We start from the raw sequence: 27,482 nt of genomic DNA on the forward strand, positions 1-27,482 counted from the left end.
TCAGGTATGCAGCTGTCCATGTCATTCATGGTATAAAGTGTCCACGCATGAGAATACACTGCATGTTTGTTATGTTTTAAAACCTTTCACTGCATGCATTTGTGTGTTTGTTTGCATGTTTATGCTCAGTGTCCAACACAGCTAACAGATAAGATCAAGGCAAGATCACATTTCAGTATTTTCTTTACCCTCTACAAACTTTTCTTTAAACTTTTTTTTTCCTTTTTTACAAGTGCTCAACTTGTAAGACACAATGAGTGAGAAAGCCAAAGGGATTGCTTTGGAGTGGAGTGTCAGTCAAGCAGCAACACACTGGAGACAACTTAACCTCTGACCCCAACACTCTTTGAAATGAGCAGACTACTTGACCGGAGCTGACAACAATCCAAGCGTCTCTGCAGCTTCCAAGACCCCAAATTGAAAGTGAAGGAATGAGCACAAAGAGGCCGGCCAAAAAAAACAAAAAAACATAGGAAAAAATAGTTGAAAGGGAGCTTTAGAAGATACTGTGAGCAAAAATGTGCTAGAAGAATTGTAATCTTAGAGTTTTTGACTGATTCAGATTCATTTCTGATGAAAGATTTGTGGAAATCCTTTTCAAAACGAGGTCATTGCTGTGCTTCATGATATTTCGGCTGCATCCAATAGGACAGAAAAGGATTGGGCTTTATCTCTGAAATACCCCCTTATCAAGTCTCTTGAAGGGTGGGTGGGTGACTCACAGCGTGCCTTTCCTAAAGTACTGAGTGCCTGCCTCTCAAACTTTCCATCTGTGGTCCTTCCTCAGTTCCCCTTTCCATTTTCTGTCTAATGTCTATTTTGTTGCCGTCAGGTCTGTGTCCACCTTGTATTTTGGGATGAAACTCATGAACCGGACCCTCCTGCTGTCTCTTCTCTCCAGATGTAATCAGATTATGGAGGACTCTGGTATGGACATCAATGGACAGAAAATCAACATGACTATTTCCAGCACCACAGTGAGTCCTCTGTCCAGCACCAGTCCAGCGCCCCCCGTCTCCAACTCCAGGGACTCTTACGACAATGCTTACTTTTACATCCTGTTTGTCATGATCTTTTACTCCTTCATTGCCATGGGACTTTTTAAGTGCTTAGGCAGGGATGACGAGAAGGACCCCTACAAGGAGTTCATAAGCACTGGACCGCCGTCAACAGAAAAATTCAATACAGGCCACATGGAGGAGAAGTTTTACTTTGAAGAGGAGAGCAGCCTCTTTGAGCCACAGGCTTTGTAAGGAGAAGGAGGGAGGGTATGAAGGCATGGGGGATGTTTTGACAGTCACCAAGCCAGAAAAACGTCAGAGCGGACTACTCAGAAAAGACCTGCTAGTGATTTTGCAGAAAAACCTGTAGTAAGTTCATTTTTTCCCCCTTCTCCCTCTTCCATCTGACAATCAGAAATCTCACGCAAGCAAACAGGCTGGAGGAGACGGCTGCCTCTCATGATCTGAGAGAAGGGTGGAAACATGGAGAAGAGTGGGTCAATGGCAGGCCGGAATCTCCTCCTGTGAGGCCCAATCAGGATCAATAACACCGGGGCCTTCGACATGCACACACCACAGGGAACTAGGGATACCTCAGCAGACTGATGGTGTGGACAGCACGGACACTGTGTGTGTGTGTGTGTGTGTGTGTGTGTGTGTGTGTGTGTGTGTGTGTGTGTGTGTGTGTGTGTGTGTGTGTGTGTGTGTGTGTGTGTGTGTGTGTGTGTGTGTGTGTGTGTGTGTGTGTGTGTGTGTGTGTGTGTGTGTGTGTGTGTGTGTGTGTGTGTGTGTGTGTGTGTGTGTGATAGAGAGAAAGGGAGAGAGATTATTGACATGCAATTGGATTTTCCATTCACTGAAATGTAATTTAACTGGACATACTGAAGAAATTAAATAAGGGTCTCACATTATTTTAATTAATTTCAGATGCAAGTATTGACAGGCATTTATATATGGCTTCAGTATAGTAAATATGAATAATTAGTTTATTTAAATCTGGATTAAAAAAGTATACTTTGATGCGTAATTTCACTTAAGGTGTACAATAATTGCATCATCAAGCAGTTCTTCATACAGTAGTCAAGATATGTGCCTATAAAATGTAAATGCATGCACACGATGTTTCTGAAGAAAATGAAATGACACTCCAGTTTCAAATTGGTTGTAATTAGTGCCAAAAGCGCCATGCAACAGCCGGGACTGAGCGACATTCCTTTGCCATTACATTGTAACTGATCTTTGGAGACTGGACGCACGGCTACAGGGCCGCTCCAACCTCGCAGTGACCCCATATGATCTAAGTTTACAAAGCTGTAGCGAAACATGAACCCGAGACTCACTCCGTAGAATTAACTTCAATTGCGCAGCGGGATTGTGGAGAGGAGTTTACAGAGAACACACGCTTCTGATTTGCACCACAAATCTGATAAGGTCCGAGGACGCGTCAGATGTGCAGACTGGCAGCTGGACAGGTAGGTTATAGTGGGATCGCGCAAGTGCATCAAAGAAATAAGAAGTTAACTCGTTTTTATTTTCCCATTAATTTAAAACATCCGGGTCAGAGGTGACAATGCTGGTCTAATTCGAACTATCCGCTCATAGAGGTCATGCCGGTCCCCGGGGCCATGTGGACCTGTTTCTTCTTCTCCCCTCATAATTACATTTTTGTCTCATCCTCCCCTTGAAGTGCTGGGGTCACCACGTGTACATCCTAAACAGCCAAACAACCCTGCCTTGATGTTCTGGGCTAGCATCCCTAAACATTTAACTCTGAATAGACAGTGACTGAACAGCCTATGCGTTTTTATTTGTATTTAATTTTAACAAACGATTTAAAGTGAGAGGCATGGTCGTTAGTGTGTGTGTCCCCTAGCTGTATCCACACAAAAATCCCCGTAAGAAGATTACATTTATAATCATTGATCAATAGAAAGTATTACATAAACACGTCCACATTAAGTAGCCTATATTGTTTTGATATATTCGAGGAGGAATAGGGGAAGTTATTTTATCTTTAGCATCTTTTAGTGTTGCATCATGATATCTATGATCAGGAAACAAATATGACATAGAAACAATATGACATAACAGCATAGTTTAGAAATGTAGGCTTTTTTAATCATCATCACTGGCAGCACAATAAGATTATGACAAAGCCACATTTAAAAAAACTGATTAGAGCTGCATTTTAACTCTATTTAGTTTATAGAAGCAGACACAACAGACCCAAGCCCAAGGAAACTATGACAAATATTAAAGTGTTCCTCGGAAAAATAAAAGTTATACAAGAGAAACTGAATTTGAAAGGGACAGGTGTAAAGGCTGTAAAGTTGAGGAATACAAATATTATATTCCAGCCATGATAGAGGGTCTTGTGATACTGTTACTTAATGATGCTTATTAGCAAATAGCATGAACTACGATTGAAAAACAACTTTTCAAATAACATATTCATCACATCTTTAATTTCAAAGTAGAGACTTTTAGGTGCTGAGACATTTGAATAGTGAAAGGTACCAGAAAACACATTTTTGGTGAGAACCTGTGTGTATGCCGCCATCTGCTGGTGAAGATTTGACCCTACTGTTAGAGTTGTGGCGTTTCTGCTACCAGTGCAAGAAAACTGTCAAAGCCTGATGTGTTAATGAGCGTGCAAAGGTGTGGCTGCAGATACATTACTTCTGACTCTGAGGATGATTGTTAAATCAGACCCTGAGACTGAGAGCCACAATACCCTTTCAGCAGCAGGACTATATGTATTTCAGACAGAGGTGGAAGAAGTTCTCAGATCTTTTACTTAAGTAAAAGTAGAAGTAACAGAGAATACTCTGTTAAAAGTCCTGCATTCAAAATGTTACTCAAGTACAATTAAGTATTAGTTTCAAAATATACTTAAAGTACCAAAAGTATCGCAATATGCAAATAGGCCCATTTCATGTTTTGATTATAATTATTGACGCAGATTAAAGTGTTATCAAAGCTGGTAAAGGTGCAGGTAGTTTTAATGACTTTGTATGCTGCAGGGTAGCTTGTGAATTTACTCCATGAGTATCTAAAGCATTTTTTAAGTATTGATTATATTTCACATCATTAATCCAAATATGCAAAGTAACTAACGGTATCAAATAAATGTAGCAAAAGTACAAGATTTACCTCTGAATTGTAGTAGAGTAGACTATATATAATACTCAAGTAAAGTACAAGTATCTCAAAAGTGTACTTCACTACAGTACTTGAGTAAATGTACTTCCCACATCTGACTTCAGCAAATGTGCACTTTCTGAAGAACAATAATGCCACTTCTCAGATGGGTTTGTGTGACTAGTAGTGGAGTCTGCGCAAGCTGTGGTTTTGCTGCCATCTACTGGTATACATTTTGTACCTTTTGCAGCATCGCTTGAGCGTCCAATCAATGATCAATGGACCCAAAATAAATAAATTCAAACACTCGTTATGTCCAACATTTGTGAAGAACACCTTATTGCACATTCAATTATTTTAATCGACCAATTATCAAACAGTTACACATATGCTATTCCCTTCAGAGTCATGATGTCATGTGTATGCATACGCTCCCATTCTACAAATTGAATACATAAACGTATATTAATGGCACTAACACAAATATACATTTCTGTTTCTAAAACACACAAATATTGTTTTACAACATCCACTCATAAATAAGTTCTGATTACATAGCTCTATCACTTTATTTGGGGAACTCTCGCGAGATAGGGTTGTCGGGTCTAGCGAGAGTTTTTGCAGTTAGAAAATTGAGTCCCTACAATTTAGCTATACGTAGGGAATATACACCAAGAAAGGTGGAGTTAGAAGTTAGAAAATAAGTCTTCCAATTCAGTCAAGGCTGCGAAACTATTGATCTTTTCATGGGAACATTTTAAGTGAACTGTAAAGCTCTCTCAACTACTCTCTGGGAAATGTGTTGAAGGACATAAAGTTAACAAAATGTAGTCCTGCTGACATTAAAGAACAGGAGTAAGATTGTTTTTAATTAGGTCAACGTTGTCCGACGGTTGCATACGAGAGCTAAAGAGGAACATCAACAAAAAAAAAAACACGATCGCAATCAAAGCAACACATGCAGTGGGAGGACATCAACTTGGATATTTGGACATTGAACACTTCACGTCCATGAGAGAGGAGAATTGGTCTTGACGTCGAAAAAAGCAAGTCAAATGTATTCCCCTTTTCTATATGTTTGATTGAGGCGTTCTGCGCGTATTTTTTCCCTTGTGCAGTTGATGAATTAGACTACATTTATGTTGTTAGGACTCTGCTGCATTGATGCTTCTGTCTAAACGGTCTGCATGACACCAGAGTTTTTAATATTTAGAAATCACCTCCATTTTGCATACATGTCACATGTGAATACGTATTGACGAGTTCTGCTGCTTCTGAGAATGTATTCATCCTCGTTTTGTCCCTGACCTTTCCTTAAAGGAGAGGTAGTAGGACTACATTAAAAGATCAGACTTACAGCCCCTGACTTAAGTGACACCCGTTATGGATATTTCATGTTGTATTCATAATTCATTGCATAACAAAATACACTTAACAGCTTGTGTTCAGGTCATACAGGAATTTATAAAAACATAATGTGTTGAGCTGATCTGATACTTTCTACTACTTTCTTGAGACAGTGTATCATATGCTCTCTACTGGTAGGCATGAACATAGAAAGAGATGCATGGATGGAGGGAATTGGATGGGGTTTAAATACACTACCCAATACAAATATTATTTATTCTACATATATTTATTAATAAACAATAGCTTTACATTTTAAGGTATTGTTACATTAATTGTTCTATTTTATCTATACACAACTGTTGATGTGTTGTATTTTTAAAAGTATGGCAGTTACAAATGACAAGTATTTAAAATTCTTCCTTATAACCGTCAGCAACAGGCTTAGTTTTCTTTCGAGCGTTATCTCAAAGTAGAAAATCTCCCCATTCGTTGTACATTAACTTTTAGTTTCACAACATTTTTAGACAGTGACATTTGTCGTAAGATGTCTTATACAAACATATTTTTTCCTGTTGAATACAGTACTGATATTTACACACAGCTAAAGATTATCACCTTTGATATTATATTTGTTAATATATGAATGTCTATGTGTATACCTAAGATTTTCAATCTAAATGGCACATAGGAAAATCGTGTAGTATTTGTTTTGTATCTGTAAATAATATCATCCTGTATATTTTGGGGTAACAGTTAAGGAAACACATCTCTAGATTCAGCTTCTCAAATTATGTGATTTTTAAAAATGTTTATTTCTGTAGTCTTCTACTAAAATAAATGAAGTATATTTTGGTGTTGGATTGTTGGTTGGCTAAAACAAAAATTTGAAAAATCATCTTTGGCTTTGAGAAATTGGGATTGGTATTTTTTACACAACATTTGACATAACATGACTTTAGAGATTATTGAGAAAATAATAAACAGAATAATTGATTTGAACAATAATCCTTAGCTGCAGTCATTGTTGGGGAATACCACTTGATATAAAACTGTCTTTTTCATGTCATTTTATAACCAAGACTTTAATTAGGCACTGAACGTTTTTTTAAGTGTTCACATATCATTGTTTAGTTCTGAGAGTCTCTGTTGAATTTGATGCGTCCGATAGTCGAAGTGCAGCCCTCACAGTTCTGCTGGATGAACTGTGTGAGAGAGAAAACACTCAATGATTTGGTGAGTGACAGAGATGTGTATAATATTCATTTTTTGATATTGTAGCTATATGGGAAGGTTGCTTGTACTTACATTAGATAATGCCTCTAAAATAACGTCACTTTCCTCTGTTCGGGAAGAACCTGAAACTCTAAGGTGAATGGTAACTGTTTTGGCATCTGTAACAAAGAAAAAACGTGCAAATATTTAAAACTGTTAACTACGTCACTGATGCACAGATCTCCATGTAAAATACTTTACTTGAGCTGACGGTGAAATCTGTGCTTGTGTTGGAAAAAGCAGATTTGCTCCCATCTACTGGTGAAGATGTTACACCACTAGTATCCTGACGTGTGCTGGTCTCTGCAATTGTTGTCTCTGCTGAGGGAAAGGAAGGTATTGTTTAGTGAGCATGATAAGGGAGTTGTATTAACTGAGGGGATTGTTGGCTTTGGCTCCTGATTGACAAGATTGCCAATTTGGCCACAACAATAAATCAATACACAGAAAAATATCCCCCAACTGTTCTGATTAAACTTAAATTGTATCTAGAAATAGAAGAAAATACATTGAGCATCCTCTCAAATAATGAGATGTTTTGCTTTTCTCGTTTTGAGAATCATATGAAACTGATTTTTTTTTTTCGGAGTTTGGTACTGACAATACAAGACAATACAACAAATCACTGCGAGTAACAAGAATGGACATGTTTAATAAAAAAAATTGTTTTGTTGATGCCAACTCCATTTTAAAATCTTACTTGCAGAGATCACAATGACCAACCTGTAGCTATTGTAGATGTAGTACTGCTTGTTTGGCTGGTTGTTGTTGTTGTTGTTGTTGTTGTGGAAACAATTGTGGACACTGGGTTGGGTCTCCTATCTGATTCAGTTGTGCTGCTTGTCGTACTGGGAGTTGTTGTTAGAGAGACTCCGGATGATGAAGATGGGGGGATATCTGTGGCTGTAGATGTACTACTTGTACTTGTTGGTTTTGTATCCAAAACTGTAGCTGATCTACTTGTACTCACTTCCAGCGGTGCAGATTCAGTTATGCTGGGTGTTGTAGTATTAGAGACATTGGAGTATAATGTTTTTACAATGTCTTCTGTTGTGGGAGTAGTATTGCTATTTGTTGTGCTGGGTGCTGTTTTTGCAGAAGCTGATACAATTGGGCTGTTACCTGCTTGTGTGAATTTGCTACTGCTTGTTTTGCTAGTTGCTGTAGTAGCAAACACTGTGGTCACCGGGTTAGTGTCCACAGTGTCTGATAAAGTAATGCTGCTTGTTGTGCTGGAAGCTGTCGATGGAGAAACTGTTGATGACAAAGATGGCCGGATATTGCTCTGTGTAGATGTACTACTTGAGCTTGGTGGTGTTGTATCTGTAACTGCAGATGCTGAAGTTGTATTCATTCCCACCAGTGTTAATGTTGCAGTACTCCCTGTTGTGCTGAGTGTTGTAGCATCAGGAACTCTGAAGCCCAACGTTGTTAAGATGTTTGCTAGTGTAGGGATAGAAGTGCTGTTTGTAGTGCTTGGTGTTGTATTTGAGGCTGTGGATGCTGAAGTTGTGCTTTTATTTGCTGGTGAATACTTAATGCTGTTTGTTTGTCTGGTTTCTGTAGCATTAACAACGGTAGATGCTGAAGTTGATCTCATTTCCACCAGTAAAGGGGCTGCAGTGCTGCCTTTTGTGCTGGGGCTTGTAGTTTTAAAAACTGTGGAGGCTAAAGTTGTTAAGATATCTGCAAGTGTAGGGCTAGTATTGCTGTTTGTTGGGCTGGGTGCTGTTGTTAAAGAGGCCGATGAAGTTGATTTGTTATCATCTGGTGTAGATAAACTGACACTTGTTTGGCTGGTTGTTGTCAAAGCAAAGTGTGTGCTCCCTTCTGATGCAGTTGTGCTGCTTGTTGTACTGGATGCTGCAGTGCTGCCTGTCTCAATGGGTGATGTAATATCAGTGAATTTGGATGCTAAAGTTGTTACGTTGTCTGCTAATGTAGGGGTAGTATTGCTGTTTGTTGTCTTTGGTGCTGTTCTATCTGAGGCTGTGGATGCTGAAATTGGTTTTATATTTACTGGTAAAGATGTAAGGCTATTTGATTGGCTGGTTTCTGAGGTATCAGTGACTGTGGATGTGGAAATTGTACTCTCTTCTACCAGTCTAGATGCTGCTGTGGTGCCTTTTGTACTGGGTGTCATAGTATCAGAGACTGTGGATGCTAAAGATGTTACAATTTCTGCTTGTGTAGGGCTAGTATTACTGTTTGATGTGCTTGGTGCTGTTCTATCTGAGGCTGTGGATACTGAAGTTGTTTTTATATTTGCTGGTGAAGAAGTAATGCTAATTGATTGGCTGGTTTCTGATGTATTAACAACGGCGAGTGCTGAAGTTGTTCTCACTTCCACCAGTGTAGATGCTGCAGTGCTGCCACTGGGCGTTGGAGTAGAGACTGTGGATGTTAAAGATGTTACGATTTCTGCTAGTGTAGGGCTAGTATTACTGTTTGATGTGCTTGGTGCTGTTCTATATGAGGCTGTGGATGCTGAAGTTGTTTTTATATTTGCTGGTGAAGAAGTAATGTTAATTGATTGGCTGGTTTCTGAAGTATTTACAACGGTGACTGCTGAAGTTGTACTCACTTCAAACAGTGTAGATGCTGCAGTTCTGACTGTTGTGCTGGATGTTTTAGTATTAGAAACACTGGATTCTGAAATTGTACTTTCTTCTACCAGTGTAGATGCTGCTGGGCTGCCTGTAGTACTGGGCGTTGGAGTAGAGACTGTGGATGCTAAAGTTATTACAATGTCTGCTAGTGTAGGGCTAGTATTGCTGTTTGATGTGCTTGGTGGTGTTGTATTTGAGGCTGTGGATGCTGAAATTGTTTTCATATTTTCTGGTGAAGATATAATGCTATTTGATTTGCTGGTTTCTGAAGTATTAACAACGGCGAGTTCTGAAGTTGTACTCACTACAGAGGCTGATAAAGTTGATTTGTTATCTTCTGGTGTAGATAAACTGACACTTGTTTGGCTGGTTGTTGTCAAAGCAAAGTGTGTGCTCCCTTCTGATGCAGTTGTGCTGCTTGTTGTACTGGATGCTGTTGTTGGAGAGACGGTGAGTGCTGAATTTGTACTCTCTTCCACCCGTGTAGATGCTGCAGTGCTGCCTGTTGTGCTGGATCTAGAAGTATCAGAGACTGTGGAGCCTAGAGTTGTTACAATGTCTGCTACCGTAGCATTGAAGTTTGTTGATCCAGCTACTGTTGTTACAGAGGCTGATGAAGTTGTGCTGTTATATACTAGTGTAGCTTTGCTGCGGTTTGTTTGGCTGGTTGCTTTTGAAGCAAACATTATGGACTCTGCGTTTGTGCTCCCATCTGATAGAGTAGTGCTTCTTGTTCTACTTGGAACTTTTGTTAGAGGGCCTGGGGATGACAAAGACGGAGGGATATCTGTCGGTGTAGATGTACTAGTGCTTGGTGGCAATGTTTTCGATGCTGAAGATGTGCTCACTTCCAGCTGTGCATATTCTATTGTGCTGGATGTTGTAGTATCAGAGACTTTTGATGCTAATGTGACGATGTTTTCTAATATAGGTGTAGTATTGACATTCGTTGTGCTATGTGGTCTTATATTCAAGGTTGTCAATGCTGAAGTTGTCCCGATATTTGCTGGTGCTGATGTGATGCTGTTTGCTTGTCTTGTTTCCAAAGTAACAGCAATTGTAGAAGCTGAAGTTGTACTCACTTCCCCCAGGGTAGATTCTGCTGTGCTGGGTGGTGAAGAAGGAGAGACTGTAGAAGCTTTTACAATTTCTGCTAGCGTAGGCGTAGGGATAGTGTTGCTGTTTGATGTGCTGGGTGACGTTGTTGAAGAGGCTGATAAAGTTGAGTTATCTGCTGGTGTAAATGTGTCTCTGCTTGTTTGGATGGTTTCTGTAGTAGATACTATCGAGGCAGAGGTTGTGCTGACATCCAATAGTGCCAATGTTGTATCTGATGCTGTTGTTTTGGAAGTGTTGGTGTCATTTTCCAGTGTATGTCTGATACTGCTTCTTGTTGTGCTCTGTCTTCTTGGTGGCGAAGGGTTAGAGCCTGTATTCAAGATGAAAATGTGCATTATAAAACTCATCTCAATCCCAAACAGGCATCACTGTGTATCATTCCTTTTCCATGTGTTCACCATCACTCACCTTGTAAGCAGGTTGAAAAGTAGTCACTACAGCAGTCGTTAAATAGCACGCAGGAAGTGTCACAGTAACAACCCCTTGCACAACTGCTGTTTTGACCAGAGCAACACAGCAGGGGTGGACCTGCACAGCCTGCACACACAACACATCTTTAATCAATCATTTACACTGTATCAATTTATAACTGTTAATCCACTGTTTCATGATCACTCTGGTGTCTCACAACCTCATGATCGTCAATCAAATAGTAAAAATGCATATGACTTATTATAGCATAGCTTATTCTATAGCAAGTGTAGGTGTAGTGTAGATATAATGAAACTATTAGTTGTAGCTAAAAGTCTCTGTTCATTGTAGAGTTGGGATGGAGGCAGATTATGTGTCACTAGAGGATTGGGAGCAAGTAGTTGGCTACAGTGTGTGAGGTGATTTTACCTGTTGGAGCTGCGGATTGAGCTAGAAAATCATAAGAGACAATGACATGTCATTTCAATGGAATACATAAAACAAGAACATTTAAGTTCAGCATTTGCTTGAGCTGAAAGAGGTGACTTGCATGGATATCAAAGTTAACACCATTGATGTTGTTCAATCTTTCCTATAAAATGGTTTTAGTGAAGTGTCTATTTCCAAGTTTAAGAGAAAATCACACATTCTAAAATGAATTCCTATTTAAGGAACTACTCTTCCTTGTCCCTTCTACATTTACTTTGTTTTAATTTATACATTTTAAAATGTAAATTAAAAAAGTGTGTGTTTGTCCAACATTCATTCAGGTTTTGAAGCGAAAATTCTGCAGGTAAAGTCAAGATTTTGTTGTCTTTGTTTTATTGTTTTTAATTGCAGGGACTAAAGTCAGCACTTGAACACTTTGAAACCCTTCTCACATGAAGTTGTTGTCAAGAACCTTAACGTTTCCATTTGGACACAATTTCAGTTTAACTGTTTCAAGTTTTGTTTCAAATGTCTCATTGGAGGCAATTGTTTTTATGGGAATACCAAAACAATACTTAAATATGAAGCACTGTGTGTTAATTTTCATTTCTTGAATTTACAAAGTGACTACTGCATAAACCATTACCCTGATATAAAGCAACATGTACTGCGATATAAGATTCCAGCCATGTTTTCCACCACAAGTAGGCAGGGTCAATGACCTGATCCAGCATATTTATTTGTATTTTAGGTGGAACTGCATTTATGAGACCCATTTGAATAATCTACCGTTATTATTTGGAAAAAAATACAATCAGGTGGGTCATGTCAATTTAGATTATTAATTAGATTATTTATTTGGCTCGTTACAATCAGGTCAAACAACAAAAAACTAGGTCATGATTAAAACAATTGTTGTAACTGTGTATTCTAAATCTTCTATCAATAAGAAACTGAAAAAAATGAAATTAAGATAATTATACCACGATATTACTTTGGTAAACTGTTCAATATTAAATGATGTTTTACTCACCATTACAGAGAGGTAGCAAGCTCGACAGGACAAAGCAGCAAAATGAAAACCGACCCATGACTCTGTCGCTGTTGAGTGTAACAACGGCTTATTTATAGGTACACTCGTGATGACAATAATCCTATTGTCTTCACAGAAAATACATCTGCCTTTGTCTTCAGAATTATAATCATGTTACAGAAGTTGTGTAAACGTTTTTCTTACTGTAATTATCAGACACAGACTGTAGAAATGTCAAGAATGCAGTTGTAGCTACACTTGAGACTGAAATGTCTAGACTAATGGCTACACCAATGTACAGTAACCATAGTACTTAATCATTTGTCATTCAAATACACTTTATGAACAGGTACAAGTCACAGAGAGTTTCTTTCCAACAATATTGGATATTGATACATCATTGTATTGTCATGCATAACAAATACTTTACCCTAATGACAACGGACAACATCTGATATATCTCACAAGGAGTACAAGGATTTCTTGAAAAAATTAAAGATGTGAGATATTTCATCAAAGTTTGTTAGTTCTTAAAAAATGGACTTGAACGTTAGACATCACATTCTTGAAACAATGCAAAATCCCAGAAAACGGTGTAAGCAGCAGACATGTCTTATTTTACTATGATAAACTTAGTGTGTATAACATTTTTATAGTCCAAGTCCTTTTAAAGTCTTCATGGCCACAGGTTATGTTTGTTCCAAGTCACATTTTGGCAGCTTAGGTTTGGAGATGACATGCTGTCTAAGGAAAAACTGAAATCTCCTTAACTCTTAAGTTTTTATTAGGGTAAGGGTTCATCAGTGTTGAGCTTTTTTGTGAATGCCACAGTGATGTTACAACTAGTCGTCAACATTTCCACAGAGTACTTTTGATGTCTTATCCCGACGTCCACCAATCTTTCACACTCTCCAGCTCTCTCCAAACTCTTGAACGTTCTTGGCCCTGGTACCATCTGGCTTCATCATGTCATTCTCCTTTTTACCGTCAAAGTTCCCACACAGACCCCCAACTTTCCTTTTATATATGCGGGGTAGAATGATCTCTGCAGAAACAACATCAACAACAGAGCATTACCTTATTACATCTTTAACTCTCTTCCAGAAAAGAATTACTCATTAACTGACAATGTACGAAATTATGAATTGTGATTTAAGGATTTGTTGATGAATTACCTGCTGTGCTGTGGCCGTCAAACTCCACGGAGAGGCCAAAGTCGGTCTTCAGGTAGATGCGAGAAGAACGTTCCCAGATCTTTAGACCAGCAGTCGGTGAGGCGGGAATTTTTGTTCTCCTTCCATCCACCTGGAGGGGGACAGAGAGGGGTAATTCCCAATGTAACTTATATTAAGTAGACTTGTCTGATACAATATGAAGTTTTAGCCATTTGTGTCAGTGTTACTGTAGTGATGGTTGTTGAGACTGAACAATCTCGACAGCTATTGGATACATTGGCAACAATATTTGGTACAAACATTCATAGTCCCCACAAGATGGTTCTTTTCAACCTTAACATACATGTCTCTGTCAGGTTAATTTATAGTAATCACTTTTCAAGTGGCCCCTTTCATTGCAGCACAATCTAAATCCGTTTCTTCAGAACTCTTTACAAAAAAACAACATTATCAGACTCATTTGTACTGAGTTTAGTGCCACTGACTACAGCACTGTTTATGAGCGCCACACTTTGTAACATTTTTTTCCAACCTCCATTGCTAAAGTCCTTACAGCATGGCCAAGAGGGAAATCTCACATTACAAAGAAAGACACAGCATGCATCAGTTGCATTTATGCTGTTGTAACAAGAAACACTGGTTATTCCACTCAACGCTTTCACAGATGTCTTTGGGCTTGCAAGAATATGATGATCTTATCCTAATGTACCTGCTATGAAGGAGCCACAGTTTAATGACATGGAAAGAACAATATTGTTAGAAATGTCTTTGATACTTACAACCAGCCTCCGGTTTTTCTTTAATACCACAGTATGATCATACACTCTGATCTTAAGCTCTTGTAAACTGTGGTTCTCCTTGTGCTCTTCACTTGAGTGATCATGTTTGCTATCATCATCATCATCATCGTGGTCATGGTCATCATCATGGTCATTATCATGGTCATCTTCATCATCATCATCATCATCCCTAACTCTGCGACTGTGGTCTTCTTCACTGCTGCTGTCGTCATGTTGATGACTATCATCCTCATCCTTTACAGTGTTGATACCCTCGATGTAGACATGTGGAAGGTTATTTGGCAAGTTGTTGGTCCGGACCAGCACATACGAGTGGTCACCCTCAAAGTCGTGTTTCATTTGATCAAATGATCTGTATTCAGGGTCTTCCCTGATGGTGCACTCACTGAAGCCTGTGAAGAAATTCATAAGTGATTTCACAAGATGTAACATGGTTAAGATGTATCACAATTAGAAAGAGTTAAATGGTGACACTTGCAGTACCTGTAGACTGGCAGTAATAACTGCCCTCATCATTTTGAAGGCAAACAGCATTTCCATCGCACTGTTCTTTATCATCGCACTCAATCTGACCCACGCCATGGTCTTTCTCACATTCACATTTCTGACTGCAGTGATTGGTGTACCACACATCGGAGAACTGACAAAACAAAAGTAGCCGTAAGTATTTTATACTGTAAAAAACATGTGACTTTGATGAAGAGCTATTCTGTCACTCACATCATATTTGGTGCCATTCCTTTCCACACAACCACATCGTTCGATAGGCACACAAACCCTCTTTTTCTGAACAAAGCCTTCATCACATACACATCCCTGCACACAACCCTCATCTTCAGTGCAACGTGGTGGGCCATTCAGGTGTGTGCAGGTTGGACTGCAGGCAGGGATACAAGTGGTGTAGTGACTGTTCTCTGGACAAGAGGGTGCTAAAGAGAAAGAGTGTATATTCTCAAGCTTAACATGATAAACAACAAAAGGTCAATACAGAGGTCTATACAACCAGGGCTGAGTGGTAAGTCAAAGCCACATATCACATTTCACAAGCACTTACAATCAAACATCATGTCATAATATGAAATGATTAAGCTTTTTTTTTAGGGTTTAATTTCAATAAAGTGAGACTAGATAATCATGTCCTTTTCAACACTTTGTTGTTCTGGATAACTAAAGTGTTTTGGTTTACATACTGTAATGTCTTTTTTGTTAATCACACTAGAGGAGGTGACATTTCGTCACAAATATGAACATGCCCAAAGCCTCAGCTGTCAATGGTGCCTAACCTGTGAGGTGTAAAGTATATATTATACCCAGTCCATGTATATACGGAAATACTTTGAACTTACTTGGTACAGGGGTAACTGGTGGTTGAGGTCTTGCCAATGTTGTTGATGGTGGTGTAGCTATAGTTGTAGGCTGCGGACTACCTGTTGTTGAATGTGGTTTATTAGTTGTTGTGGGTTGTGGTCCTGCTGTGGTTGGTGGTTGTGGTTGAACTGTTGTTTGTGGTGGCTTTGGTGTAGCTGTGGTTGGTGGTTGTGGTTGAACTGTAGTGTCTGATGGCTTTGGTGTAGCTGTTGTTTCTGGCTGTGGTAGAGTTTCAGATGTAGGTTGTGGTCTACCTGTTGTCGAATGTGGTTGATTAGTTGTTGTAGGTTGTGGTCCTGCTGTAGTTGGTGGTTGTGGTTCAACTGTTGTTTTTGGTGGCTGTGGTGTAGCTGTTGTTGGTGGTTGTGGTTCAACTGTTGTTTGTGGTGGCTGTGGTGAAGCTGTGGTTGATGGTTGTGGTTTAACTGTAGTTTGTGGTGGCTGTGGTGAAGCTGTGGTTGATGGTTGTGGTTTAACTGCTGTCGAATTTGGTTTATTAGTTATTGTAGGTTGTGGTCCTGCTGTAGTTGTTGGTTGTGGTTTAACTGTAGTTTGTGGTGGCTGTGGTGAAGCTGTGGTTGATGGTTGTGGTTGAACTGTTGTTTGTGGTGGCTGTGGTGTAGCTGTGGTTGGTGGTTGTGGTTGAACTGTTGTTTGTGGTGGCTGTGGTGTAGCTGTTGTTTCTGGCTGTGGTAGAGTTTCAGATGTAGGTTGTGGTCTACCTGTTGTCGAATGTGGTTGATTTGTTGTTGTAGGTTGTGGTCCTGCTGTAGTTGGTGGTTGTGGTTCAACTGTTGTTTTTGGTGGCTGTGGTGTAGCTGTTGTTGGTGGTTGTGGTTCAACTGTTGTTTGTGGTGGCTGTGGTGAAGCTGTGGTTGATGGTTGTGGTTTAACTGTAGTTTGTGGTGGCTGTGGTGAAGCTGTGGTTGATGGTTGTGGTTTAACTGCTGTCGAATTTGGTTTATTAGTTATTGTAGGTTGTGGTCCTGCTGTAGTTGTTGGTTGTGGTTTAACTGTAGTTTGTGGTGGCTGTGGTGCAGCCGTGCTTGTTGGTTGTGGTTTAACTGTTGTTTGTGGTGGCTGTGGTGTAGCTGTGGTTGGTGGTTGTGGTTTAACTGTTGTTTGTGGTAGCTGTGGTGAAGCTGTGGTTGGTGGTTGTGGTTTACCTGTTGTTTCTGGCTGTGGTAGAGTTTCAGTTGGTGGTCGTGGTCTATCTGTAGTGTGGGGTTCATTAGTAGATGTAACAGGATGCTCTTGTCCTTCTGTTGTTTGAGGGTTTTCTGTAATTTCAGGTTCTGGTTGATCTGAGGGTTCAACTCCTGGGTGCTCTGTTGTCGGTGGTTGGGGTCTAGCTGTAGTTTCAGGGCCAGTTGTGGTAGTTTCTATTGGTTTGGAGGTTGTTGAAAGCTGTGGCCTTGTTGTTGTGTCTGGCTTTGTAGGGGATTGTGTATCAGAAGCAGTTGGAGCTACTGTTGTTGTGGGGATTGTTGTTGTGAAGGTAGTTGTTGATGGTGGTTTTGTTGAGTTATTCTCTTGAGGAAGCTCTGTACCTTCTGTTGCAACTGGGTTGGAGGTTTTGGGAGCAGGGGTTGTTGGTTGAGCTAGGTCTGTAATGATATTTCACAAACAAGTCAGACACATTCCCAGTTACAATGTGTGTGAACAAAATTGAATGTCAGCAAGAGAAAATAGTTACCTCTGCAGTGTCCACGATGAAGTGATACATCATCTATGGCAACATCAGACTGATCATTGGAACCTATTCGCCCCTCAAATATAACCTGAAATAAATTGCACATGTTCATACTAAAGTACATTATACCAGCACAAGACCAATTACTCATCTATTTTTTCAGGTAGTACATTTTTTGTGTTTTGCTCCGCAAGTTTTGATCATTAGTCAGATGAGGAGAATAACATTTTACCTGGAAAGCTCCAGATGTTGCCAAGTCCACCTGAGCCAGGTGCCACATATTTCCTTGGTCATTTTTCTTCCACCAAACACCATCAGCTAATCTATCCTGGAGCAGGTAAACATGGAGGCCCATTGTATCTGCTGAGCCGTACATGTGGTACCAGAACTGCAGACACTGAGGACCAGAGTCAGAACACTCAGAGCTAATGAGACGAGCTGTGTCACCATGTGACGCGCTGTTGGCTTCGATGTAAAGATACTGGCCACCTGGTTAAGGACAAAAGAGTTTGAAAAAAAAAAATGCATAGCATACTATAAGTTTAAGGTATATCAAAATGCAACTGAAATGGTTGCTAAATGTGGACAATCCAAATGTCCTCAAAACACTAACATACAAAACATTTCTTAATTGCCCATCCTCAGGATGTTAGCGGAAATATATCTTACCTTTATGTAAAACAGTACACCAGGAACTCATAGCCTGACAGTCTACAATTCTGGTTGAACGAGGAGGAACTATTTCAACAACCAAAATGTTTTTCACCTTGACTGTGTGGCTAAAACTGGCAAAGGGTGTGCAGACAGTACAACACAAAAGTTACATGGCTTGTGTGAGAAAGCTAATTACCTCCCGTAGTGTGATCTGAAGAAGGCCCAGTCATTATAGTTGGGGTGGAGCCACTATGCCTTGTCCAATCAATAACATCAGTAGCAAGTTGGGTCCACTGACATAGATCTTGTTCATAGTTGCAGTTGAGTTGGCATACTATACACACAAATCAAAGATATCTTTAATTAACTGGAAATCACAAAAAAAGTATAAAAGGTCAGACAGCCGGGGTTACATGTGCTGCTGTGGAATTAGAACTTTACCTGGGTGTCTGTTATCTGGAGCTTCAGTAACGTTGTCCTTATTAAAGTCGGTTGTTGCTGCCACTACGGGAGGTATGGTAACATTTGCTTCAGAGGGCTGAGCAGTTACATCAACCTGAGGGGGCTCTGGATCTGCAGTGGATGGCACAGGGACACTTGGAGAAGCTGTGCTTCCATCAGGTTTGGAAGGACTTGTTGACTCAACACCACTCAGATCTGCAACAGTTTATTTAAAACATTATCAGATTACACAGCCTTGGGATGAATATCACATTTTTAAGGTTTAGTGGTTTTCATTCACTGTGCATGTTTTTTTTACCAGAGCATCGTCCACGATAAAGCTTTACATCATCTATTGCCGAATCCGACTCTTCATTGGAGCCTCTACGTCCCTCAATGATAATCTAAGTTATGGAAAAAGTATTAGTTATTATTTTACAGTCTCTTATTGTTACAATTTACTTCTACAACATCGTTGGCTGACAATATTTCAATCATTTGAGTGCCAGGTGGAAGATGTTGCACCTGGAAAGCTCCAGTTGTTCTGATGTCCACTTGAGCCATTTGCCACATATTTCCCTGGTCATTAGTCTTCCTCCAAACAGCTTCTGCTAGTCTGTCCTGGAGCAGGTAAACATGGAGGCCCATTGTATCTGCTGAGCCGTGCATGTGGTACCAGAACTGCAGACACTGAGGACCAGAGTCAGAACACTCAGAGCTGATGAGACGAGCCGTGTCTCCATGCGTCACGCTGCTGGCCTCGATGTAAAGATAACGACCATCTAAGAATGAGAAGCGAAATGATCAACATTTTCACATACACTTTCTACGGTGAGATAGATATTTTCAATACCTCTGTGTCATACCTGTGATCATTTATAATATTACATAGAAAAGGGGTGTATTACCACCAGTGTGGTCCGCAGAGGGCCCAGTCATCAGAGTGGTGGTGGAACCACTTTGCCATGTCCAGTCAAAAGCATCTGTGATCATCTGACTCCAGCTACAAAGACTGCTATCGAAGCTACAGTCCAAATTGCAGACTATAAGGGAAACATTTGCAACATATTAAAAGGAACTAAGTATTAAGGACCATGGCAACTTCCTACACATTTAGAAAATCATTAACTGGGAGTACAATCACAAGACATACATGTTCAATTCTAACCACACATCAGCTTTCTCAACGTAGAAACAATTGGCCCATAAAAAAAGCTTCCTATGCACTTACCTGGGTGTGAGGGGAGGATTTCCACATCTGAGGAGGGAAACACAGTTCCACTAACCAGGCCAGGGACACTACCTAAAGGAGGACATTATTGGTTATGTTTAAACCCTGAGAAATGGCCATGATTTGAGATAATATAATTTATTTGTAGCATTAGAAATGTCCTTGTATCCTCAAGTCATATATATTTAGTCAAATATAAAATGCTTTGTTTAGTTAAATGAATGTCACCTAAACATGAGCCAAAGTTTATGGAAATGTCATCGATGGCCACATCTGATTGAGCATCGGAGCCTCGAATTCCCTCAAGTAAAATCTAAAAGATGTAAAAGGGAAAAATAAATGTTTTAATATACAACTGCAATAATATAATCTTTTAGGCCATTATATTGTCTGTAATGTGTCACTTACTTGGAATGGACCAGACACTCTGATATCAACATTTCCTAGATGCCATTCTGGACCTTGGTTGTTCATCATGGACCAGAGTTTAGTAGCTTTATTGTCTTTGAGCAGGTAGATATTGAGGGCCATGGCGTTGGCTGAACCATACATATGGTACCAGAAGTTCAGGCAGAGTGGTCCATCATAATGGCACATTGAGCTCCAAAGACGAGCTGAATCTCCATGGGTTACACTACTTCCTTCAATATACATGTAGAAACCAGCTGCAAAAAAGTTGAAATTAGCATTACTAAAATGCACAATTAAAATCAATGCAGCAACTTTACAGATGTGATATCGTCGCCTGACATTACGTTTTACCTCCAGTGGTGTGGTCTTGGTTTGGGCCAGTTAAGCTTGATGGTGTGGGTCCTGAATGTCTTGTCCAATCAAAACTGTCCTGCATGAGCTGCTCCCACCCACACAGATTATTTTCAAAGTCACAGTTTATGGGACAGACTGTGAAAAATCATATAAACAAGATCAGAATTACAATGGCTTTTTATGCATAGGAACATAACATTATGAAAAGTAGATAAAAATACATTTCCCAAGAAAACATGATTTCATCCAGTCCCTAGATAAATATTATTAAGTTATTTTAATAAATGTATGCATTTAAGTACTGTATCTGTTTTTAAGGCAAGCAAAGTAAATCCAATGTTGGTTTTGAAATGATTCATTATGAATTTAATTTTGCCACTGGTTATCCAAACCAGTAACAAAAAACATTCCCAACCCTGAATGCTCTTACAAGTCTGATCTGTAGTAGTTGAAGGTGGTGGTGGAAGAGTTGTAGTAGGTGGGGGTTCAGCTGAAATAGGGACAACAAAACCAAAACGTTTTTGGCCTCATAGGAGATATTTATACAGAAAAAAAAGATTGCCTCAGACATGGATCTCAGCCCAGTTGCAGTTGACTCTGCCATAATCCTAACAATTAAAAGCAACAGCATAACGTTTTGAAGAAAATCAATAATTAGGTAATATACTTAATATGTTAAACTGCCTCTCATCTTAAATGCATTTAGATTACACACTTTTTTTTTTAAATGTTCATTAATTGTCTCACAACTAAATATCATTAGACAGAAGTCGAAAACACACTATAAAGTAATCACACTGTTACTCTTATCCTAATGTCTGACCTAAACACTCACCACAGGCTGTGTCTGTCTGCCAATGAGGTAGCTCCACTCCTGCAACATGGCATGCTGCTGCATAGGACTTAAGAGATTCACATAGTGTGTGTCGGTCACCACGTGTGGCACAGAAGTCATACACACAATTAGTGAGGTAGATGCTTGGGTGAATGGTTTCATGGCAGGGCTTGAAAGCATCCCCTAGTAGGATGTAGCACTCATTGTAGGCCTCATTCTCCTCATCAACTTCACATTGTCTGGGATCATCTGGGTGGGAAATACACCTGAACGAGAAAGTTTAGACTGATATACTGATATTTCTGTTCCACTTTGAACAAACGGATATGTTGATAAGGTTTATTAATACTATTTATGTGAGGAAAACATAATTTGACAACTTCTTCAGGTTATTCATAAACTACAAAGAAACCCAAGATGTCAGATTGGTTTCAAGATAATGGTCTAATGGCTATTACTTATTTGCAAAGAACAAACAACTGCCTCTTAACAGAAAAAATGTCAGATATTTCAGTACTTTGGCCTAGCAGGGGTTTATGCTAACATGAGTAGAAGGTATAATGTTTTCCATGTTCTTGATCTTAGTTTAGGTGGAAATAAAATTAATGCTACACAGCTAGTGTGGCTAAAAACATGTTTTCTTCACTTTCTTTTGAGATGGTACGCCTCACTTTTCCCTTTTGTATTTATTGAACTATCAGCATTCATGTGATCTCCATTAAAATATGTATAGATACCATTGTAGAAAAATAGCTTACTCGTTATTGCCTGGCACCTTCCAACTGTCACCAAACTCAAATGGACCAGTTGCATTTTGGCCTCCTGGCGTCACAAAGTCATCCTCCTGACGGTCCGAGAAGGTGCCACACAGTCCGCAAAGTTCATATTTGTAGCGTTCATCAACGTGGAGGAAGAGTCTGTTCTGTGCGTCTATTATCATTCTGAGGCCAAAGGTTGTTTCCAAGATGATATAATTGTTCTTCAGGTAGACCCATACTGAGCCATATGATCCATTGGTGGAATAGGGCAGTCGGACTCTGCCTTTATTCACCTAAAGAGAGGAAAATGTATTATTTGTAATAGTTATTTGTGAGAACTGAGTTTCTTAAGAATGTCTTGCATAAAAACACAGCACTATTTAATTTTTATTGGGATATTAAGTGCAGCCTTTTATCGACCAACTATTTCAGGGCAAAGGAAAGTAGGTCAGCTCGAAAAAAATGTGTTCTTAACTTTAGATAAGTGACTTCCCTAATGATTTTACACAGAGTAATACATTAACCATATAAACATGGGTGTGCTGATTTTACAGTTGTGAGCTGTGGTAATTAAGGAAGGACAATAAATAAAACAGAACAAGCACTCTTTATATCCAGTAAGGGCCTGACCTTTACAGGTCATTTGACACATTTGCATGGACTGTAACACATTTGCATACAGCCTCCGTTCCATTAACCCAATGATATAACAAAGTTGGCATTGTGTGATATGTAGAGAATTTTTCGTGCTTACATAGACCTCCCCGCTCTGATTCAGTGTGACGTATAAATCGTCAACTTGGAGATCCACAGCTTCCAGCTTGGATGGAGTGAGATTTGTGTGGGGAAGATGCATGTTGTGTCCAATCACAGTGAACTGCACTGAGCTTTCTCCTCCACACGTGGTAGTCAGCGTGTAACTGCAGCCCCCTTGAAAGTCATATGCCATCCCATCAAAGGTGATATAGTGTGGGTCACCATACACGCTGCAGGTGGCAGGTTTGAAAGGAAAGCAGCCTTTGACCCCATCCTTGACTTTACAGACATCATTGTCTGAGCATTGCATTGTGGTGCAGTGCACCTCATTTGTACCCACGCACTGACACTGCTGCTCACACTCCCCTTTCGAGAATGATGCTCCTTTCTGCAGGCAAAACAGAGTTGAGTGATTCAATTATAGCAGTGTGGGAGTTAAAATGTGAATTAAAAGTTGTTCCAGTTTCATCTACATCACTTACCTCATAGTGTTTTCCATTATCCCAGCACCCACAGTCCTCTGCTGCGACACACTTCCCCCCACTGAGTTTAAAGCCAGAGTCACATTCGCATCTTTCCTCACAGCTTCCACAGGAGCCAACTGCATCCAAACCGGAGCACATCTCGGGACAGCCATCAGCACATGAGTTATAGTGGCTGTTCTCACCACACTGAAGGGCTGAGAGGGGCAACAAAGAAAAGAGGAAAGGGCTTGAACTGTTGTTCTTTTATCAAAGTCATTATTTCTTACTATTTTGTTATTTTTCATCTGTGGGTCAATAAATGGCCCATTAAAGGGTCATTAAAGAAACATACGGCATAGTGTAGAGTTCCTCAATGTGGGTATGGTGACTCCAGCCTCCTGGCAGATATCGGTGTAACTCTGGAATGTCTCACAAAGTACCGCTGTGTCACCGTGGGTAGAGCACATGCCGACCACACAGGCCCTGAAGTAGCTCTCTGCCCCCAGAACTGATAGGCAGCCAGCAAAGGGCCCGGTGCTGGAGAGGAGGCCCCCACAGTACAGCTCACTGGCATACTCTGCCTCCTCCAGTGGGTCACAATGATGTGGTAATAGAATGGTATCACAGGAGGAAGTGCTTTGCCCAGTCTGCCAGCTCTCAGCCAAACCTGTAGCATCATGGGCATTTGTTCCATCTGGCTTTCTGAAGTCATCTTCTCTGAGGTGGTTATAGTTTCCGCACAAGCCGCAGACTTGGTCAGAGTAAGTGGATGGCAGCGCGACTTGGACAGCACCAGCGTTGTCATATGAGACAGAGAGACCAAAACTGGTTTCCAATTCAACAGCAGCGGGGTTGCTCTTGACGTTGACAGAACCATTGTTAAGGCTCAGTGGAAGCTTCTTCCAGACACCATTAACCTGAAGGAAAGTTCAAGTTTTAGACTTCCTTACTGGCTGTCATCAGCAATATGGACTGACTGTACCTCACAGTTAGCATAAGAAGCACCCTTCTGGGAATTGATAAGGGAGATAAGTCTGGGACATTATGCCACTAAACTCTGCACTTTACAATATACTCCGTTTATCAGTAGAGTTGGCTGCAGATAGGGAAACTGCTCGTTTCAGTACATTTCCCAGCTCAACACTCACTACCCCAGAACGGAAAGGTGCCACAAACCTGAAGTATATGGTACATGCAGTTCTTAGTCATTATGACACCAAAGGGGGTGAACATAGTGTAGGAAGGAAATAAATATTCTTTACCCTTGAAAATATCGTCTCCCTAATGGGTGATGATAAACACAGTAATAAACAGCTGAGCACAATAAACATAACATAAACTATACATCAGCAATAGATCACACTAATGTATTTCTAATTATCTATTTTCTCTTTTAAAGTGACTCACCACAATGCGATGCGTCTGTCTTTTCAGCAGGGACACTCTGAAGTTCCCCATGTCCACAATAACCTCCTGAACAGTTGGCAGAGATGAGTTCCACTTTTGCTCATTCACTACTTTCACACTGAACAATGGCAGAGTCTCAGAGAGTGAGCAGGTCTTAGCCAGCGTGTAGGTGCAGGAGGCCATGAAGCGGAAGAGCACTCCATCAAAAGTGCTGCAGTCTGTGTGACTGTGTATAGTGCACATCCCAGAGGCGGGAATCCCACTGGATCTTTCTATTTGAGGACTGCAGATTTGGCCCTGAGGGCACTGAGTGGGAGAGCAGGAGAGCTGGCCCCCAGAACAGAGGCAGCGGGTGGACTCATCTGTCCAAAACTCTGTGTTAGAATCACACTGTTGTCCTGTGGGGGTTGTGACCGAGTAAACAATCACGTTATAATCACAACACCATCTGGCTAGAATAACTGAATAGTAACTTGACATACAGTACGTGGATTAATGTTAATGATCACAGTTGTTCAACATGTGATTCAAATATGTATTGATAATTTATTATAAGTAAAACATTCTTACTGCCTTATATTAAGTTCAAACTGTTTTTACATCTTAAAGCTTTAGAAGAAGAGTTTTGTGAAATAGGATCTTTTGCTGTTTCACTGGCACTAAGCTGACACGTGTTATGACAGTATTGGTTTATGTTTTGCATATTCATTGTTATCACCATACATAGCTGAAAATAACAGGATTTTGTTTTATTATAGGAATCAAAGGTTGGCTGTTCTTATATTAATATAAAAAAAAGATATATATTTACCACATGAGCCTCTTCTTACACCTAGACGATTAAATGTGAACTGTCCCTCCGTGGACACTGCTTCGATTACAACCTGATACAGAAGCAGATTGTGTTTTTTTATTTAACAGTACTATATTTTGATTCCCCAATACTGTTTATCATATGACATTTTACCTGAGTCCCTGGTTCGATGATGTTCAAGGGGACAAACACTTGTCTCCAAGAATCCCTGGTGAGGACAGGTGAGGTCCAGATTTCTCTCAGGCCCGTGCTGCTCTTCAGCAGAGTCCTGAGTGCTGTCCCATGAGCTGCAACGGGGGCTAAATACCAAAACTCTAGACAGGCTTCGCCCTCCAGCACCAGTGGACCGCTCTCTAAAATAGTCACATCCTCTGCAGATGAAAAGGACCGTAAGAAAGTGTAATCAGTAGCTGTTTTTTCCACATAATAAAAAGTGATCAAACTCCATCTTTTATTAGTTTATTAGTTTTATTAGTACCTTCTGAAGTACAAATCCAATGACAATAGCCTCGCCATTCCTTTTAAAGCACTCAAGTCAAATAGTGACATTTATTTTTAACCACGCAGGTTAGGAATAAGCTTTTATGTCGGACCATAAGTTTTATTACTTAAAAAAATAGCAAACCATTCCCTCGTCTCTGTTATTGTAATCAAAAAAAGAAGTACATCTGTTGTGGTGCAATAATCATTAAATGCAGAATTGCAGTTTAGTGTGTTTTGTGCTAATTTTGAACCTTAAGTGCAGGCCCTCATCTTTGACTGCCCCCGGGAGAACATCAGGCTATAAAGATTATTAGCCTGCTTCAGATCATTTAGTGATACGCAGCGAGGTACAGACACACAGTCACAGCCCGCCTGTAGATTATAACAGAACTGTGGACTGCTGTGCCAAATCCTCTTCAAAAAGGGTGGGAACAAAATGACAGTCACAGTCTCTCACTGTCAAAGTGAACTCACACTTTACTGTAACCTCCCTTAAAGAAACACATTTTGCTTTCAAATGTGCAGTTCATTTTCCTTTCAGCTTTTGTCTGTACCTGTTCTTAGTTGGGTCCAGTCACAAATCTGATTATGTCCGTCGTAGGAACACTGTGTACCGTACTCTATGAAAGAAGAACAATGAGTCAAATATTGGTTTAAGTCAGTGTCTGATTTTTTTTGAATGTCATTTAATAAATTGCAACAATATATAAAGTATCCACAAGTCTTAGTAATTGTAAAACGTCATACCTGCATTTTTTCTCCAATCTGGTAAAGCAACTTCAGCCCTGAAATAGAAATAGAAAAACAATTTGTGTATTCTATTCCATTGTTCTTTGCTACAAGTTATTCTAATATTGAAATGATTAAATAATAACATTGAGCAAAAATCAAAATGTTATTCATTCGATAAAACCGGTACAACCCTATTTTTAAACAACATATCGTAAAATGTAATTATCTTGACACCAACCTGCACTGAGTCCATGTCTGAGTTAGAAAGAGTAGAGTCACTGTGACCAACAAATCTTTGAAGATGCATCCAAGCATGGCTGATCTCTTAACGGAAGCCTCCCAGCTGCTCTCCCGTTACTAATACTCTCTCTCTCTCTGTCTTTGATGAGTTGAAGAATAAATGATGAGAGGTAACTGTTTTGTAACCTCTCTGTGGAAATGCAGTTGATTAATGACCCTTTAGCACAGAGGTCTGGCCCTCTTGTGTTGTTCTCAGGAGGAAGGAACAGGTTTTAAAGCCTTTATATCCCCCCCACCTAACCAGGTAACCAGTGGGTGGAGATAGAGGACTGGAGTACAGGACGAAAGGGGTTGGACTCGGTCTGTGACGTTCACATATTCCAAAAGACGAAAGCAACTGACACAGTTACTGTTGCTAGGTCATAAAAAGCATAAAAACCAAGTTAACGGAAAAGAAAATAGTTAGTTAAAAAAAAGAAGTTATCTCTGACCAAAGAGTGC

At 40.0% G+C, this 27,482-nt stretch overlaps 1 protein-coding gene across 5 annotated transcripts; it reads right to left on the reverse strand.

The window, feature by feature from the left end:
• Positions 1-11,708: 11,708 nt before the first annotated feature.
• LOC307019747 (zonadhesin) lies at positions 11,709-27,224 on the reverse strand. Of its 5 annotated transcripts, none has more exons than XM_079650832.1 (30): positions 26,980-27,224; positions 26,757-26,794; positions 26,564-26,629; positions 25,680-25,897; positions 25,524-25,596; positions 24,713-25,110; positions 23,658-24,222; positions 23,324-23,520; positions 22,840-23,229; positions 22,086-22,378; positions 21,328-21,593; positions 20,923-20,982; positions 20,490-20,627; positions 20,136-20,392; positions 19,956-20,040; positions 19,728-19,799; positions 19,405-19,539; positions 19,022-19,278; positions 18,816-18,900; positions 18,497-18,712; positions 18,252-18,389; positions 17,634-17,890; positions 17,405-17,489; positions 16,875-17,315; positions 15,687-15,767; positions 15,061-15,269; positions 14,824-14,980; positions 14,320-14,732; positions 13,541-13,670; positions 11,709-13,410 (listed from the first exon to the last, which is right to left on the reverse strand). In XM_079650832.1, the coding sequence occupies exons 1-30, from the start codon at positions 27,054-27,056 to the stop codon at positions 13,268-13,270; spliced, it is 5,940 nt and encodes a 1,979-aa protein (XP_079506958.1). In that variant the 5' UTR covers positions 27,057-27,224; the 3' UTR covers positions 11,709-13,267. The 5 variants fall into 5 exon arrangements, with proteins under 5 accessions (XP_079506958.1, XP_079506957.1, XP_079506956.1 ...); XM_079650831.1 differs by having other exon boundaries at positions 15,687-16,430; XM_079650830.1 differs by having other exon boundaries at positions 15,915-17,315.
• Positions 27,225-27,482: the final 258 nt, after the last annotated feature.

This window comes from Notothenia rossii (genome assembly GCF_949606895.1).
Source record: "Notothenia rossii genome assembly, chromosome: 9".
Lineage (NCBI taxonomy): Eukaryota > Metazoa > Chordata > Actinopteri > Perciformes > Nototheniidae > Notothenia > Notothenia rossii.

Coding starts and splice junctions, on each gene's coding strand:
- LOC307019747 (XM_079650828.1), bottom strand. CDS start 27,056: ATGCTTGGATGCATCTTCAAAGATTTGTTGGTCACAGTGACTCTACTC. Junction 20,041..20,135: donor GAGTGTCTGGTCCATTCCAA/GTAAGTGACACA, acceptor TACATCTTTTAG/ATTTTACTTGAGGGAATTCG. Junction 17,891..18,251: donor TTCAGATCACACTACGGGAG/GTAATTAGCTTT, acceptor GTCCTTAACCAG/GTGGCCAGTATCTTTACATC.